At 33.4% G+C, this 18,730-nt stretch overlaps 1 protein-coding gene across 3 annotated transcripts in view; it reads right to left on the reverse strand.

The window, feature by feature from the left end:
- The window catches only part of USP14 (ubiquitin specific peptidase 14), a 36,268-nt gene that overhangs the window by 12,214 nt on the left and 5,324 nt on the right, over window positions 1-18,730 (reverse strand). The window contains exons 1-9 of one of the 3 annotated variants that reach the window (XM_081263167.1): window positions 18,084-18,112; window positions 15,356-15,388; window positions 12,843-12,897; window positions 10,512-10,616; window positions 9,053-9,156; window positions 6,117-6,175; window positions 2,845-2,975; window positions 1,022-1,102; window positions 516-601 (exon numbers count right to left, since the gene is read on the reverse strand). In XM_081263167.1, the coding sequence (XP_081119293.1) occupies window positions 516-601; window positions 1,022-1,102; window positions 2,845-2,975; window positions 6,117-6,175; window positions 9,053-9,156; window positions 10,512-10,601 (551 nt within the window). In that variant the 5' untranslated portion in view covers window positions 10,602-10,616; window positions 12,843-12,897; window positions 15,356-15,388; window positions 18,084-18,112. Of the gene's footprint in view, window positions 1-515; window positions 602-1,021; window positions 1,103-2,844; window positions 2,976-6,116; window positions 6,176-9,052; window positions 9,157-10,511; window positions 10,617-12,842; window positions 12,898-15,355; window positions 15,389-18,083; window positions 18,230-18,730 lie in introns of those variants that run through there. The other 2 variants (XM_081263165.1, XM_081263166.1) reach the window with 2 other exon arrangements.

Below are 18,730 nucleotides of genomic sequence, written 5' to 3' on the forward strand. Positions count from 1 at the left end.
TCCAATATATATATTTTTATAAATTTCTTATTTCCATTGTATTTTTTAGGCATGAAAATCTCTGAAGGGGGTTGTAGCTGTAGCTCAGTGGTAGAGTACTTGCCTATCATGTGTGAGGCACTGGGTTTGATCCTCAACACCACATAAAAATAAATATATATTTTTAAAAATTTATTTAAAAAGGAAAAAAAAAAGAAAACCTCTGAAGAATTTTTTTTCTATGCTATCCACCATACCAATCAACCAACTATGCTATTTATGTCAATTTACCTTTTTATTTTAAAAAAATGTAGCAAAATATATTTTCATAAGATAGTAACTATGGACTATTAATAAATTAAAATACTTCAAAGAAAATATGGAATACTTCACAAATTTGCATGTTATTCTTGTGTAGGAGCTATGCTAATTGTCTCTGTATGGTTCTAATTTTAGTTTATATGCTACCTAAGCAAACATACCAATTTACTTTTTCTTAAGTTATAGTCTATACAAATCTTGGCTCATAAGGATACGTTGTTTCAAATTCAACACCGAAGAACTGATCAATTAAACTTTTCTTTTTAGAAGGTGTCACTGCTGATGCAGATGAAGAATCTGACTGCAAAATTAAAATGAAATTAAAATTCCAGTTTTACTTTGTTATAGATATTAATGTATTTGTCCTTTTACACAAGCCAGTTTAGCAATACATATTTAAGATTTTTTTAAATGTAGTCCCATTCTGTAAACTCCTTCTGATTCACAAATATTACCAAAAGATTACAGATACAATATTAAAATTAAGATTACAACATAATACAATATTAACATTACATCAATATTAATAAATTAAGCTTAATAAGAATGCACTAAATTAAATATCAGATTCAATCTATCAACCACAGGTTGACCATCTAAAAGCATTCAAATGCATATCTACTTATTAAGATAAATTTATTTTTAATCTTTTTGGGGGATAAAATAAAAACCAACAGTGAATGATATAATGAAAGTCTATAATCACAAATGCATTAAGTACCTCTTTAACAGAATCATCATCTATGGCTTCCAATTTTTGTTGTAATACTCGCATCATTTGTATCCAACATTCATTAGCATCCTGTAATTTTTAAAGAAACAACACAGTAATCCAAGCAGTGACAGTGGTTGGTCAATAAATCCTTCCAAAATAATTACTATTTCCAAAGGGGAAAAGTGATTTCTTAAAAATTTGATAAGATCTTAAAAAAAAAAGTTCCAGAATGTTTATTCATTCAGCAAATATTTATTGAGCTCCTACTTGCTCGTATTTGTGCTACTATTATAGATATCTAAAATACATAGAGAAGAAGAAAGAAGAAAGAAGAAGGAAGAAGAAGGAAGGAAGGAAGAAGAAGAAGAAGGAGAAGAAGAAGGAAGAAGAAGGAGAAGAAGAAGGAAGAAGAAGAAGGAGGAGGAGGAGGAGGAGGAGGAGAGGAAGGAAGGAAGGAAGAAGAAAGAAGAAAGAAGAAGAAGGAGGAGGAGGAGGAAGAAGAAGAAGGAAGGAAGGAAGAAGAAAGAAGAAGAAGAAGAAGGAAGGAAGGAAGGAAGAAGAAGAAGAAGAAGGAAGGAAGGAAGGAAGGAAGAAGAAGAAGAAGGAAGGAAGGAAGGAAGGAAGAAGAAGAAGAAGAAAGAAGGAAGGAAGGAGAAGGAGAAGAAGGAAGGAAGGAAGGAAGGAAGGAAGGAAGGAAGGAAGGAAGGAGAAGGAGAAGAAGGAAGGAAGGAAGGAGAAGGAAGGAAGGAAGGAAGGAGAAGGAGAAGAAGGAAGGAAGGAAGGAGAAGGAAGGAAGGAAGGAAGGAGAAGGAGAAGAAGGAAGGAAGGAAGGAAGGAGGAGAAGAAGGAAGGAAGGAGGAGGAGGAGGAGAAGAAGGAAGGAAGGGAGGGAGGGAGGGAGGGAGGAGGAGGAGGAGAAGAAGGAAGGAAGGAAGGGAGGGAGGGAGGGAGGGAGGGAGGGAGGGAGGGAGGAGGAGGAGGAGGAGGAGTCCCAGTGGCAATCACAGATACACAAAATATAATTCAGGTAGAAACAAGGTCTATGAGGAAAAAAAAAAGCAGTATGGGAGCAGAGAGTGACTGTGGGAAGGGAAGGACGTTAGAATGTTAAGACAGTCCAGGTATGAGACCTGAGGGGGCCAGGCACACACATATCTGTCAGCAAAGGGAACAAGAAAAAAAAAGACACTACTGGAAGAGAAGGGTTAAAAGAAGGCCAATGAAGTCATGTGGCTGGAGAGAGGTTAAGCAAGGAAAGGAGTAGTACTGATAAGCTCAGAGAGGCAGCAGGAAGCTAGTGATTTAGGACTATGGTAGAAAAATCATTACTGGGTACTAAACAAGGACCCAACAGGAATCTATTCTTTTTGAGTTTGTGCTGGAGACAGAACTCAGGGCCTTACCTATGCTATGCACGTGCTCTGCCACTGACCCAAATCCCCAGTCCTATTTACATTTTTATAAGGACTGGGTGCTATATGGAAAAACACCGCCAGGAGGAAAAGCACAAGCAAGGTGAGAACTGACAGGCTACTACCCAACTCTAGGCAAGAGAATATTTTGTTATGAATAAGAGCAGACTGAGGGGCTGGGGTTACAGCTCAGCGGTAGAGCACTTGCCTCGCACCTGTGAGGTACTGGGTTCGATCCGCAGCACCACATACATACATACATAAATAAATAAATAAAATAAAGATATTGTGTCCATCTTTTAAAAAAAACCCTTTATAAAAAAAAGAGCAGACTGATATTTGTATTTCCAAATATATTAAGTAATAAATATAGGAAACCTAAGTTTACATTTAATGAAAAAAATTTTGCCCTAATTACCTGTTGGAGATATTGTCCTTGTTCACCCTTCTCCGCAAACTGTGGGAAAGCCATGTGCAAAAACTGCAGTAGAATAATAGGTGGAATACTAGAAGAAGTTTTATCCATGGAATCAAACAAATCTCTAAGGGCTTAAAAACAAAGCAAATATTGCCTTAGTATAATAACATATTTAATACATGCTACTATAAATTCTTAATTCTTAAATTTAAAAAACCCTGCTCAACTATATTTAAGTATATCTATTCTTTCATAATTGTTGTACTACTACTAAGATACTCATTTTTAAATCTTGAAGAATTCACCAGATGTCTTTATAATGCAATCACTAGCTATAAACAACTTCTGAGCCCTGCTGCTCTTTCTCCTTGCCAGCCTTTGTCTTCCCCAAACAAAGCAGGGTGTATTAACTCAATACAGAGAACACATAACCTCTGTCTAAGAATCAAACAAGCATATCATCACTGTTCTGCCATTATCAGGCCATGAGATCACCACTTTCAAATTACCTTCCTTTAAACACACAGTTGATTCCTATCTAATGAACTCTTGAATATTGAAATATGAATCCTTACACATTTCTTTACTCCATCAAACAGCTAAGAACCAAAACTACTTAGCCTTCTTCAAAACCTTTCCCCACTAATCCTCGCCTACCAGCCTTAAACCTCAGTCTTGAAATTAGCTATGCTAATTCAGAATACCTTTCCTCTGCTGACTTCATAGCTATCACACCTCACCTTTTCTTCATGTATTGCAAAACTCAGACCAATTTTATCTTGTATTGTTTTATTAACATCTAAGATGTAAAATGTCATTCATCTGTCATAATTGCAGAGGCTCAATAAATTGTTCTTGAATAAAAAAATTAAACTGGATGTTTAAAAAATATTAAATTAAAATATTAAGAAGATAGGCATGCTGGGATTACCCAGCAACTCAGAAGGCTAAGGCAGCACCGTAAGTTGAAGGCCAGCCTCAGCCACTTAGCAAACCTGTTTTAAAATAAAAAGGGCAGAGGGTACAGTTCAGTGGAAAAATGTCCCTGGGTGGTTCAATTCCCAGGACTACCAAAAAAGAAAAAAGAAAGAAAAAAAACACACAATACAGATTGAAAGACTAATAAGACATGACAACAAAACTTCCAAGGCCAGATGAGACTGGCACATTCAAGGTGTATGGCAGTAAATGACAACAGTAACTAAATGCAATGTGTGATCCTGAAGCTGATAAAAACATTGTAATGAAAAATAGTGGGACAGTGGCAATGAGTGAAGTCTGTATTTTTAAACATCGAACAGTAAAGTGTTAAACTCCCAGATTCTGAAAATGGATCACTATTTTACAGTTATAAATAACATCCTTATTCTTAGGAAATAATTAATATTCAAGAATAAAAGACATGTCTGGTACCTTATTCTAAAATGAGTCAGAAGAAAACTACAAGCAGTACAGAGAAACGAGAAACTAAATAGATGTGACAAAAAGTAACTGGAAAATTCATATATACTTAAATTCTGTAAATTTAAATTTCAAAATAAAAATTTTAAAGGCAAAAAGCAAAAATATTTGGAAGGTAGGAAAACTTCAAGTTCAAGGCCAACCTTGGCAACTTAGCAAGACCCTAATTTTAAAAAGACAGGGGGGCTGGGAGCTCAGTGATAGTGGGGATTGAACCCAGGATGCTCTATCACACACACACACAAGCAAAAATGTAAAAAATAGTACTTTCACCCACCAATACTATAAATCTACTATAAGATGCAAGACAAGTTGCTGAAATTCTGAATTACTCTTATTAAATACACAAAAAGAAAAAAAAATCAAATGAACTAGATATAAATGATCAACTTTGTCACTGAAAACTTAAGAAATAAAACAAATATAGAAGTAAGTTCAGGTTAAAATTTAACTCGAAATGATGCAAAAAAAACCTACTGTTTATAGTACTAAAAATTAATGGTTGACAACAATGAGACACCACCTTGCACCCCTGGGATGGCTAAAGTAAAAAAGTCATAATACTAAATGTTCACAAGGATGTGGAAAAATCAAAATCCTACTATATCACTACAGGGCATGTAAAACGGTACAGCTCCTTTGGGGAATAGTCTGGCAGTTTCCTCAAAAGGTTAAATATTAAGTTACCTTATGATCCACAAATCCCACTCCTATTTATATACCCAGGATAAATGAAAACACGTATTCACACAAATATTAACACACCAACATTAAGTCAAAAAGGAGAAACAATCCAAATGTCCACAGATGATGAATAAATGAAATGTGACATGTCCATACAATAGAAGCTTATTTAGCAATAAAAAGAATGAAGTACTGATAAATGCTACAATGTGGATTATCTTTGACAACATTATATGAACTAAAGGAAAAGATTACACTGCAATAGTCTATATAATTTACAGAAAATGTCCAGAATAGGCAAATCTGTAAGACTAAAAACAGATTAGAGGGGGGAAGATGACTGCTCAGTGTTATGGAATTGCATTACAGAGGGGTTTGTTTATCTTGAAGTAATAAAAATGTTATAAAATTATCTGTGGTGACATTCAGACAATACTGTGAATATATTAGAAAATAATGAATAGTACACTTCAATGGGTGAATGTATGGTATGTGAATTATATTGCAATAAAGGTGTTGGGGGGAAAAAGCATGGCTGCAAAACCCTATCAATCTATTCCAATTATTTCAGAGAGTACTCACATATAAAAAGATCCAAAATTATTCTCATATAAAAAAGAAACAAGGCATTTCTACCCTTTAAGAATTTCTAGGGCTGTATAGCTCAATGGTAGAGTTCATGCTCAATACACATGAAGCCCTTTGATTCTATCCCTAGCATGACCAAAAAAATAAAATTAAAATTTTTTCTTTTCTATTTCTCTTCATACACATAACTTCTTTATACTAACAACCACTAAGACTTTTATAATGATCACATCAACCATGATTAAACTTATTTCTGGCTATCCCCAAAGTCATTCCCAAACATAAATGTATCTAATAGAACCTGAGATCAAAATAATAATTCAATCCAAAAAAATCCAAATATTATTTTTCAAAAAAAAAAATCACTGGTTTATAATTTGTTTAATAAGTTTCAAGTTATTTAATGTGAAATATAAAAGTACTCCAAATTTTAATGAAGTAATGTACAAAATACATTTTGTAAATTGAAAAGGTAGCTGAAAAATAAGTGAAAAGTAACATTGATTGAATATTATAAGTAGTCTATTTATCATACTGACCTGCAGTAATATACTGTGCTGAAGCCGTTTCCCCTGAAGCTCTCAAGGCACCTGCATACCTAGGAAAGTTATGACAGAATTAAACAATAAGATTAAACTCATCTTGAAACTCAAATGGGAAGAAATCAATTAAAAGAACTGATGACACCCTTCAACTGATTCTCAGAGTATTTTTTCTCTTCTTGTCTTGCTCATTTAAGCATTATATGGTTAAAAAAATGCTTAAATCAAAAAATCATATGACTACATTCAGCATTAACTTCCTGTATAACATTAAAGATGTCATTTAAGTTTCAAGTCAGTTTGCTCATCAATAAAGAGTTTCTATTAAAGGAATTTTAAATTCATTTTTCAGATTTATGATGCCAAGTTAATTTACAATAGTACAATACAATAATCATCCAAAGGAAATAAACCAATCATTATTCATATGGTATCTTATAACAAAGAATCAGAAACTATCATTCATAACAAACACCGAGGAAGGAGAGCAATCATACATTCACGGTGATGAAAACCATGCTTATGTGCTACACACCCACTATAGAGGCTAAAAGGAAAAAGATCAATAGCACCCAACGCTGACAAGAATGGACAAACAGAACTACTAGTACAATCAATGATGTGAACAAATCTCAAAAACTTTTTGCTGAGTGAAACAAGTCAGACTTAAAAAAAAAAAAAGTACAACCTGTATGATTCCATTTATTTTAATTTCCAGAATGTGCAGACTAAAATGAAATCAAAAGTTGCTAAAGGTGAGTAGAAAGGATGAGGATTCACTGAAAAAAAGCACAAGAAAACTTTCTAGGATGACTGAAATGTTCTATATTCTGATAGGAAACAGATTACAGAGCAAATGTAAAACTCAAAGAACAAAAAAACTGGCCAAACTGAGTACTTAAGGTATATACATTTCTCTAGATCTGTTATGTCTCAATTCTAAAAAAGCAAAACTCTGTGCTAACATAAGTAGAATGAAAGAGATCACAGAAAAAAAATGTTAAACTATATCCAACTGGAAGTGTTTTTTATTTTCATGTTTGTTTACATCCTTTTGAAACTGCCATGACTTAAAAAAAAAAGCAAAGCATTCTGCACTTAAAGGATCAAATAGGAAAAAAAAAAAAAAGAACTTTAAGTAAGAATACTTCCAAATTTCAGAGAAATGAAAGCAGGATTTACAACCAAAGAGAGAATAGAGGGGGGGAGGAGGAGGAGGAAGAGGAGAGGGAAGAGGAGGAGGAGAGGGGGCAGAAAAAGAACAAGAACATCAGCAACTACAACAACAAAACCCGTTGACAGTTATTTTTCCTTGGTGGTTCACAGGTATTTTTCCACTAATTTCATGTGTTTATGCTCACTGATGAGGACCTATATCAGTCTTGATTCTGATTCTTTTCTGTTAGTAGTTTTATTTAGTTTTTTTGTTTTATTTTGTTTGTTTTAATGTGGTAGTAGGGATCAAACCCAGTGCCTCCACAAGTGCTAGGCAAGCACTCTATCACTGAACCACAACCCCAAAGCCCCTGTTTGTAGTTTTTAGGGCTATTTTTGTTTTTCAAAATTTTCTAAAAATCTAAGCGTGGGGTTTCTTTTAACTTATCCTAGTACTCATTGGAAACTTTTAGATATTGCCTGTCCTCTATCTAGCTACTTCTTTTTTTTTTGGTGTGCTGGGGATTGAACCCAGGGCCATATGCACACAAGATTAGCTACTTCTTATATTATAAATAGTAACATTTCTAGAACTATATTTTTTTAATATTCATTTTTTAGTTGGACACAATATCTTTATTTTATTTATTTATTTTTATGTGGTGCTGAGGATGGAACCCAGGGCCTCGCATGTGCTAGGTGAGTGCTCTACCACTGAGCCACAGCCCCAGCCCTCTAGAACTATATTTCATGTCTAATTTTTTCTCCACGTTTCCAAGAAAGATTTATATATTGTGCCCTGGAGAATGCCTCAACATTTTACTGATTTGTATGTCAGGTTTTTTTTCCCCCACTGCTTATTTATCATGACAATAACTATTAGTATAGATGTGTAGAAATTATAACATTCTTATATTTCTAGTGAGAATGTACAATGGTGCAGCTACTTAAGAAAACAGTTTGACAGTTCCTCAAAATGTTAAACAGAGTTAACATACGTCTGAGCAATCCACTCTGGTATATAACCAAGAGAAATGAAAACAATTTGTCCACGCAAAAATTTATAAATATCTGTTCATAGCAACATTACTCACAACAGCCCAGAAGTAGACACAATCCAAATGCCCATCAACAAAACAAATGGGAAAACAAAATTTTATAAACATATACAATAAAATATTTTAAAAGGAATGACATGTTGACATATCCTACAACATGAATAAACCTTGAAATTATTATGCTAAGTGAAAAAGAAACTGGTTCCAAAAGCCATACAGTATATGATTCTATTTACATGTAAGAAATGCCCAGGACTGAGGCTGTTGCTCAGTGGTATAGTGCCTACCTAGTGCATGTGAGGCGCCGAGTTCAATCCTCAGCACCACATATGAATAAATTAAAAATAAAGGTATTGTGTCCACCTACAACTAAAAAAAAAAAAAAAAAAAAACCTAAAAAGAAAGAAAGAAAGAAATGCCCAGAATGGGACAGAAAGTGGATTAATGGTCACCTGGCACTAGAGGTGGGTGGAAGAATATTAAGAAGCAATTGGCAACAAGTAATAAGTTTCCTTTTGGAGGGATGGATTCTAAAATTAGACTGCAGTGAGCTGCACAACCTTATAAATATAATAAAAACCACTGAACACTTGAAAAAAGAATTGGTATGATAAATGAATATCTCAATAAAGATGCTAAAAAAAACAAAATACTACTACTATCCACCCAAATGTGAACCTTCCTCATCCAGAAATTTAAACCATTTCTCTTTAGTCTTACCTCTTAAGGGCATCTTTGAGTTCAGGCACAGATCGAATACATTGAACTGTAGCATTCATGTAACAAGTGTTACCAAGATTTGTCAACCCACATGGTAATTCCATCTGATTTTAAAAGAGAATTAATTCATATTTATAAAATGACATGGCATATATAAATCACTAAAGTTCACACATCAAATCAAGTACCATTTACCAGTGCCTAACAACTTATATTGCACCTTCAACCAACAAAGAAATTTTATTTGCATCATGCTGGCATTAATTCTGTTTTAATTCCTTTCTTGAGAATACGAACTACCATATCCGTCCTACCTCCTTTGCAAGCTTATAAACAGACTAGGGAAGCAAAATATGCATAAAAGCAATGCAAAAACACTCAAAAAACTAACAACAACAAAAAAAGAATGATGCGACTAAATGCTACATGTTAAAAAAAATATTGACTCATATGTATTGGCCAGTTTTACACTGATTCTGCATTTATATTCAAGATATGGGCTGGGTCATAGCTCACTGGTAGAGCACAAAAAGCAAGCAAAGCACTGGGTTTGATTCCCAGCACTGTAAATGAAAAAAAAAGAAGCTTCAGGGTAATTAGATAATTTAACATGGAGCACTTGAGAATTTAAAGACCCTCGCATTTAAAGTACTCTCTGAATCTGTTTTCTCATTAAGATAATAGTAAACAGTATTTAAACAGTGCTATCTGCCAGATATTTATTGCAGATATTAATTTACTTTATAACTTTATGTACATCCTACAACTCTTATCTGTAAAGTTACAGTCCTTAAAACCTCATAGTTTTGAGGCTTATAAGCATAAGCCCTAACTTATTAACTTTATTTTTAAAGTTAAATGGAAGTAAAGTCTAAATAAATTCATTTGCAAGTTAGAAAGGCAATAACAGGGCTGGGGCTGTAGCTCAGTGGCAGAGCACTTGCCTACCACATGTGAAACACTGGGTTCAAACTTTAGCGCCACATAAAAAAATAAACAAATAAAATAAAGGCATGATGTCCATCTACAACTACCAAAAAAATTTTTAAAAAAGAAAGCAATAACAATCAAGGTGTAATGACTGTTTTAAAAGATATTGTGTCCACCTATAACTACAAAATAAGTATTTTTTAAAAAATCTAATTGTATGATTTATTATAAGCTAATTTCAAAAATAACAACATTCTTGGGCTGGGGTTGTGGCTCAAGAGGTAGAGCGTGCACCTAGCATGCATGAGGCACCGGGTTCAATCCTCAGCACAACATAAAGTAAAAGACATTGTGTCTACCTATAACTAAAAAATAAATATTTAATATAATAATAATAATCTCTTATTTACTGCCAAAAACACATCTTGATATTAATGATTAAAATGTTTAGGTGCTACTTTCTGAAAGACATTTTAATAATTGTCTTTCCAAAAGTAGTGAAGAAATGCAAAATGTGATCATATCTTACAGCAGATGCTAACTGCTCTTCTGTCATGTCTTCTACGAAGACAGTTTTAGATGAGGGTTCCTCCGGAAGAGCATCTGCTGACCCCATCATTAGTAGAGTAATTCCCTATTTAAAAAAAATAATAATAATTTCATGAAAAGCCTAAAAGTTGATAATGTTTACATCTAGTAAAAAGAAACAAAAGAACACATATTAAATTATTCTACTGACTGATTACAGGCGTCCCAGCAATTAAAAAAAAAAAAAACAAGCATAATGGTCACATCTCACTTTTTTTGCAAAAAATTTAGCATAAAATCTGTTGATTATGTAGTAAAATAGTTTATAACAGACCAAAGTCATTTGTTATTTGAAGATACACACACACACACACACACACACACACACACACACACACACCCTTATAGTAACAATTTGAAGATACTGTTTAAGACGGCTCAATATCAGGAATCAACAAACTTTCCCCAGTAGGACTATGAGATACATATTTGAGACTTGGTGAGTCACATAGTTGCATATTCTTGTTATTTTTCCCAATTGTTTGAAATTCAAAAACCCATTCTTAACTTTCAGAATGAAAAAAATAGGCTACAGGACATTTCTAGACTGCAATTCATAATTCGATGATCCCTGCTTCACTGTGAAGTAATAAAAAGATTTCAAAGAGCTTTGGTTATGTGGATTTTATCTATCAATATTTATCACATTAAAAATTAAACCTGGGATTGGGATGTGGCTCAAGCAGTAGCACGCTTGCCTGGCATGCGCGGGGCGCTGGGTTCAATTCTCAGCATCACATAAAAATAAAATGAAGATGTTGTGTCCACCGAAAACTAAAAAAATAAATATCAAAAAATTCTCTCTCTCTCTCTCCCTCTCTCTAAAAAAAAAATTAAACCTGAGGGCTGGGGATGTGGCTCAGTGGTAGAGTGCTCGCATAGCATAAACGCACACTGGGTTCGATCCTCAGCACCACATGAATGTAAAATAAAGATATTGTATCCATCTAAAACTAAAAAATAAATATAGTTTTAAAAAAATTAAACCTGAGAAATTTTAATAAGTATTTATTCATTTAAATATACTCTACCCACTTAATGTTAACTTAAAGAACACATTTAAGTTGGGTGCGGTGGTGCACACCTATAATCCCAGTGGCTCAGGAGGCTGAGGCAGGAGGATTGCAAGTTCTAAGCCAACCTCAGAAAATTAGTGAGGCAACTCAGCAAGACCCTGTCTCTAATAAAATATAAAAAAGGGTTGGGGATGCGGCTCAGTGGTTAAGTGCCCCTAGGTTCAATCTCTGGAACAACAAAAAAACAGCAAAAAAAAAAAAAAATTAGCAAGATGGTAATCGTAAACCCAAACATATCAATAATTACATTGAACATAAATGATCTAATACTCCAATTAAAAGGGAAAGAGTCTAGATTGAATAAAAAAGCCAGACCCAACTAGATGCTATCTTTTAAAAATTAACTTTAAATATAAAGAAACAGACTAAAAGCAAAAGGAAAATGAAAACAATGATTTAAAAAACAGTTAGTGGTCATATAAAGAAAAGACAAAGTAAATCTCAGAACAAGAAATTTAGCAGAAATAAAGAACATTTCATAATTAAATAAGATCAGTTCATGAAGACATAACAATCCTATGTTGTGTATCTAATAAGAAAATATCAAAATCTATGAAGCAAAAGGTGACAGAACTAAAAGGAGAAATAATCAAATCCACAATTATAGCTGGAGATTTGAATGCACTTGCTAAACAAGTAGACAAAACAAGTAAACAAAAAAAAAAAAAAAAAGCAATAACAATATAGAGGACTTGAACAATATAAACCAACAGGACCTAACTGACATTTATAGTTTATAGAACATTTTATCTGACAACCAAGAACACATACAAATAATTAGATATAAACAAGTAACAATAAACTTTAGAAGACTATAATAACATTGGGCATGTTATCTGACCACAAGAAATTAGAAATCAATAGCACATATCTAGGAAAAGCTTCAAATGACTGGAAATTAACCTGATTCTAAACAACCCAAGGGACAAAAAGGAAATCATAAGGTAAATTAGAAAATGTTCTTTGCTATATGATAATAAAAATACAATATATAAAAAACTTACGTATGCAACTAGAAGAGAAGTTAATAAATTTAAATCTTAGGAAAAAATAGTTTTCAGAGTAGATATCAATTGGGCAATAATATAAAACAAAATCAAGAACTGGAAAGGTTTACTGATAAATCCTTAGCACACTGATCAAAACACAACAAGCAAAAACATCCAATTTATAGGCATGGTGGTAATCTCACTTACTTGGGAGGCTAAGCAGGAGGATCACAAATTTGAGGTCTGCAAGGGCATTTTTTGTCTCAAAAACAAAAATAAAAAAGACTGGGAATATAGCTCAGTGGCAACATAACAAGACTCCATCTTCAAAAAAATTTTTTTAAATAAACTACTATGTGTTGAATTTTGGTATTCTGTGAAAGGATATCTATAATTTTATCTGAAAAGACACTTCATTTTCCACCTGTATGACTACGTGAGGCATAAACTAAAGCAACACATCACAACAGATTGAATATAAAAGAAAGTACAGAATTTAGCTGTTTTCTATGAAACGAGTCAAAAATTGCCTGGCACAGTGGCGCACACCTATAATCCCAGCAACTCAGGACTCCGAGGCAAGAGTATCACAAGTTCAATGCCAGCCTCAACAACCTGCCCGTCTCAAAATAAAAATAATCCAGAGATGGAAGTGTAGTTCAGTGGTAGAGTGCCTCAGGTTAAATTCCTAAAATGCTGCGCGCACACACACACACACACCCATACATACAAACACACACACACACACCCATACAAACACACACACGCACACAATTTGCAAATATTTATAACAATGCCAGTTCCTTCACTACATTTTTGTGTTGAAAAAATATTTTTTAAATATGAAATGAACAATCCATTGATTGATTATATTAGGTTTTAGATGTTTAGTTTGTTAATTCAGTTTTAGATATATGTATGTACTTACTTATGGTGCTGTAGATTGAACCCAAGGCCTTGCAGATATTAAGCACACATTCTACCACTGAACTGTATCCACAGTCCCGTTATTATTTTTAAATGAATGAATATTTAAAAATGTATCAGCTTTAACATCTAATATGATAAATATCAATGGATATATACAAAACTCTTTGGGGTTTTCGATCCATAAAGTATGCAAAGGGGTTTGAGAACTGCACATTCCAGAAATGCAAAGGTTTACCAATTAAAAATTGCTGGGCCCAATGACACACACCTATAATACCAGCTATTCAGGAGGCTGAGGCATGAGGATCATTTGAACCCAGGAGTTTGAAGTGCTTGCCTAGCAGGCACCAGCCCTGGGATAAGACCCCAGTGTAAAAGGGTATATGGGGGATAACCAAATTACCAAAAGAAAAATCATATGATCATTTTAACCAGAAGCAGAAAAAGTGCTTCATTCAATAGCCATTCATAATTTAAATCTTAGTGAAGTAGGAAAAGATGTCTACTCTCATCACTTTCTATTCAATATTAATGTATTAGAAGTCCTAGCAAGAAGTTATGAAAGAAAATGAAATCAGAAGTCATTTGTTTATCAATTATGTCAACAATAATTTTAAAAAGAAGTAAAAAAGAAAGGAAAAAGTAAAACTCATTATTTTCAGATAATATGCCTATGTACACAGAAAACATCAAATCTAAACCCGAAAAGCTATTGGAACTATTAAATGAATTAATTATAAGATCTCAGGATGAAAACAAACTTAGAAAAATCAATCATATTTTTTTACATTCTAGCAATAAAGGCTGAAAAACACATTTTATAAAATATCATTCAACAGCAAAGAAACCTTGTTCTAAGAATCTAACAAAAACCATAAAAGATTCTAAACAAAAAACCTACAACCCAAAGACAAAATAAAGACCTAAATAAACTTAAGAATTTATTTATTTATTCATTTACTTATTTTTTGGTGCTAGAGACTGAACCCAAGGGTGGTTTACCACTGAGCTACATATCCAGGCCTTTTGATTTATTTTGAGACAAGATCATCCTAAATTCTTTATAAAGAATTTATAAATTCTTTATACTGGATAAATTACTGAGGTTGGCCTTGAACTTGCAATCCTCCTACCTCAGCCTCCCAAACTGCTGGGATTATAGGTGTGTGCCACCACATCTGACTATTTAAGGATTTTAATACTCCATATTAAGACATTCATTCTCCCAAAATTGAGTTTAGATTTGATGAAGTTTCAAGCAAAATCCTAGTAGTCAATTTGTAGAAATTAACATACTTGGGCTGGGACTGTGGCTAAGTGGTAGTGCACTTGCCTTTTGCATGTGTGAGGCACTGGGTTCAAGTCTCAGCACTATGTATAAATAAATAAAATAAAGATCTATCAACAGCTAAGAGAAAAATATTTTTTAAAAATTATTAAAAAAAATCAACATACTTATTCTAAAATTATAAGCAAATACATAAGAGCTAAAGTCGTCTTTTAAAAGAAGAAAAAGTTGGAAATTTTTAAGACTTTTAATATAAAGCTTTAATAATCAAGACCATGTGGTAGTAGTATAACTTTAATCAACTAGATCAATGAAACAACAATCCAAAATTAGACCGACAATTGATTTTCAAGAAAAACTAACACAATTCAATGGAAAAAGAAAAGTATTCAATAAATGGTACTGGAACACATGGATATACGTTATAAAAAAAGTTATTTGGAATTTATTTTTGGTGTAATAATTATGATACTGCATTGTAGGAAGTGTTCTTAATACTTACATTTTTTATTTTGATGTTTCCCCAATCATCATCCTGTTTCAAAGACAAACAAAAGAAAATTTAACCATCTCTGCACAAGTACTAAGTTTTAAAAGCTTCCTCAAATAAAATTTATCCTGCTTATGGATTCTATTCAAAATTAATTCAATCAAAAAAAAATATTTGAAGCCGGACACTGTGGCACACATCTGTAATCCCAGCAGCTCAAGAGGTTAAGGCATGAGGATCACAAGCTCAAAGCTAGCCTTAGTACTTAGCAATGCCCTTAACAACTCAGCAAAACCCTGTTCTAAATAAAATACAAATAGGGGCTGGGGATACGACTCAGTGGTAAAGTACCCTGGGTTCGATCCCTTGTAACCAAAAAAAAAAAAAAAAAAGGTTTCAAAACACATACAACCTAAAAGCCAGGAAGTCTAACAATTGCTTAAATTGCATACAGTGACACAATCTAAGTACAGGACAGCACCAAGTACTAAAAGACATTTAAGTATACTTAGCAAGTACTAAATATTTAATGACAAATGACAGATCCTAATGTTTTGCAAGTTTAGAAGCAAGAGAGCAAATTAGTAACTAGGTTATATGACAAGAATATGAAGACTAATTTATAAAATAAGGCATAGGTAACTAATGTGACTATATAATTTATCATCCAAACCAGGAGGCTCTTGAGAACATAAATGCTATTAAAAATTATACCAGGGGCTGAGATTGTGGCTCAGTGGAAGAGCGCTCACCTAGCACAGGCGGGACCCAGGTTCCATCCTCAGCACCACATAAAAATAAAGACATTATATGTTGGGGCTGGGGATGTGCCCCAAGCAGTAACGCGCTTGCCTGGCATGCGCAGGCCGCTGGGTTCGATCCTCAGCACCACATAAAAATAAAATAAAGATGTTGTGTCCACCGAAAACTGAAAAATAAATATTAAAAAAAAATTCTCTCTCTCCTCTCTCTTAAAAAAAAAAAAAGACATTGTGTTGTGTCCATCTACACCTAAAAAATAAATATTAAAAAAAAAAAATGATACCAGGCCAGGAGTGATGGCACCCACCTATAATCCCAGCTATTCAGAATGCTAAGGCATAAGAATCACAGGTTCAAAGCCAGCCTGGGCAACATAATGAGACCTTGTCTCAAAATAAAAAATAAAAAGGGACAAAGAGGTAATCAATGATTACTAGCCTAGCACATGTAAGGCCCTAGTTTTAATCCCTAGTACCTCAACAAACAATAAGTTTTAAAATTATAAAATAAATTATACAAGGAGGGAGCTGGGGATGTAGCTCAGTGATAAAGAACTTGCATAGTATGCACAAGGCTCTGGCATTCAATTCCCATCAAAACAAAAAACAAAACAACTAAAAATATACTAGGAAAGTGAACCAAACTGATCAAGACAAACAAACTCTCAGCAGTATCTGCATGTCCACAAATGTTTTGAGTCCTAAATCTCACATCTATGAAGCAATTTACAAAAACTTTTGCTTCATATGTTAAACCAAGATTTTGTTTTTTTAATGCCATCCCTGTTCCACAGATGTAGTAACTTACTACAGCTAAGCCCTTCCCCTCATAAGATTAAGTCAGTCCCACATTACTCCTTTTCCTTTTTAGTTTTTTAAAAATTTTATGGTGCTGGGGATCAAACCCAGGGCCTCATGTGCCAGGCAAGGATTCTACCACTGAGCTATATTTACAGCCCACTCTTCTTTTCACAGACGGTAGCAGATATTCAATATGTGTCTCCCCTTCATTAGTATGACTAATCATCTCTTTGGACACTCTTGTTTAAAAATGGAACAATAAATTTCTAAAGGTCTTTTTCAGTTTAAGAACTAACTATTGCCTTTAATCATAAGAAATGGTACATTTTGGGGACTGAATCCAAGATCTTGTGCATGCTAGGCAAGCACTTTGCCACTGAGCCATACACGACTGCTTATTTAAAAAAAAAAAAAAAAAAAAAATACTTTCTCATCTTTTTTGTGGCCCTTCATCAATGAAGCAGATATATGCTAGAGTCACTGTGATCGTGCCAAAGGAATTAAATGAAAACTTGGGTCCCCTTGCTTTTTGAAAAATTTGACTCTCATCTCTTAGATAGGTGATAGCAATTGCTCAAGAGACAAAAGGCTTTTCTTCAATGTATAAGACATAAAAAAGAAAAAAGGGAAAAAAATTTAAGCTTCTAGTATTCCAGAATCAGAGTTTTGGAAGAGATGTTTAAGAACTTTAAATTTTAACATTTAAGTTCATGTACAATACATTTTTTACTATTTTAAAAAGAAAACAAATCTAATCATATTGTTGCATGTTTTTAAGAGAGAAAATTTTCCATCTCTATTAACTTAAAATTACTACAGAAATAAATTTTATATTGGTCAAACAAAATTAAATACTTTTAATATGTATTCATAGGAAAACAAGTCGAATAATACTAATACCAATAATTATAAAATATCCCACTCCCCTAACATTCAAAGATATCTAATTGCAAAATAAAATCTAAAGTGATACTTTTATGTTTTGAAATAGGCACAACGTTCTTCCCATACGCAACATAAATACAAACAGAACTTTAAACCCATAAAATTATATATATTTTCAGTGAGTAAAAAAGTACTATAAATGGTATATTAACACTAAACAGATTTCTCAGTATTAATTATTTTCACTAATTATATAATGATAGCATATAAAGAAAATCTCAACTAAATTTTACCTTCAAGGTTCCTCCTTTCACCATAACTTTCTGTCTGGCTGGCTGGACTCCAGTCAGTGCAAAAAGCTGAGCCTTGAACACCATTGGAGGTTCATCAGTATTCAATTCTACACCTTCAAATTTCTCCTTTCCCCATTTTACAGTAACTGTAAATTTAAAAAAAAAATTCTTTTTCATTTATAAGATTTCAGATTTAAGCCAGTTGCAATGGCACACGCCTGTGATCCCAGCAGCTCAGGAGGCTGAGGAAGGAGAATCTTGAGTTCAAATCCTGCCTCAGCATTTAAGCAAAACCCTAAGCAACTCAGGGGGAACCTACCTCTAAATAAAATTTTTTTTTAAAGGGAGGAAGGGGGCTGGGGACTTGGTTCAGTGGTTATACACCCCTGAGTTCAAACCCTGGTACCAAAAACAAAAGATTTCAGATTTAGAAAACCCTCTGGGATCACCCACTGAGCTAGTTCTTGAAAGTCAAACTATGCCCTTTCATCTTTTTATGCTCATAATATCTACCTGATCAAGAAACATATGCATGCAGTGTGACCTGAATAAAATTTTACTGACTCTTAACTTCTCATTCATTATATAAATATTGGAACATGAGACTTGAATTGACTAATATCACAAAATTAGTTAATTATTAATTA

Source organism: Spermophilus citellus (assembly GCF_964194105.1).
Source record: "Spermophilus citellus genome assembly, chromosome: 12".
Classification (NCBI taxonomy): domain Eukaryota; kingdom Metazoa; phylum Chordata; class Mammalia; order Rodentia; family Sciuridae; genus Spermophilus; species Spermophilus citellus.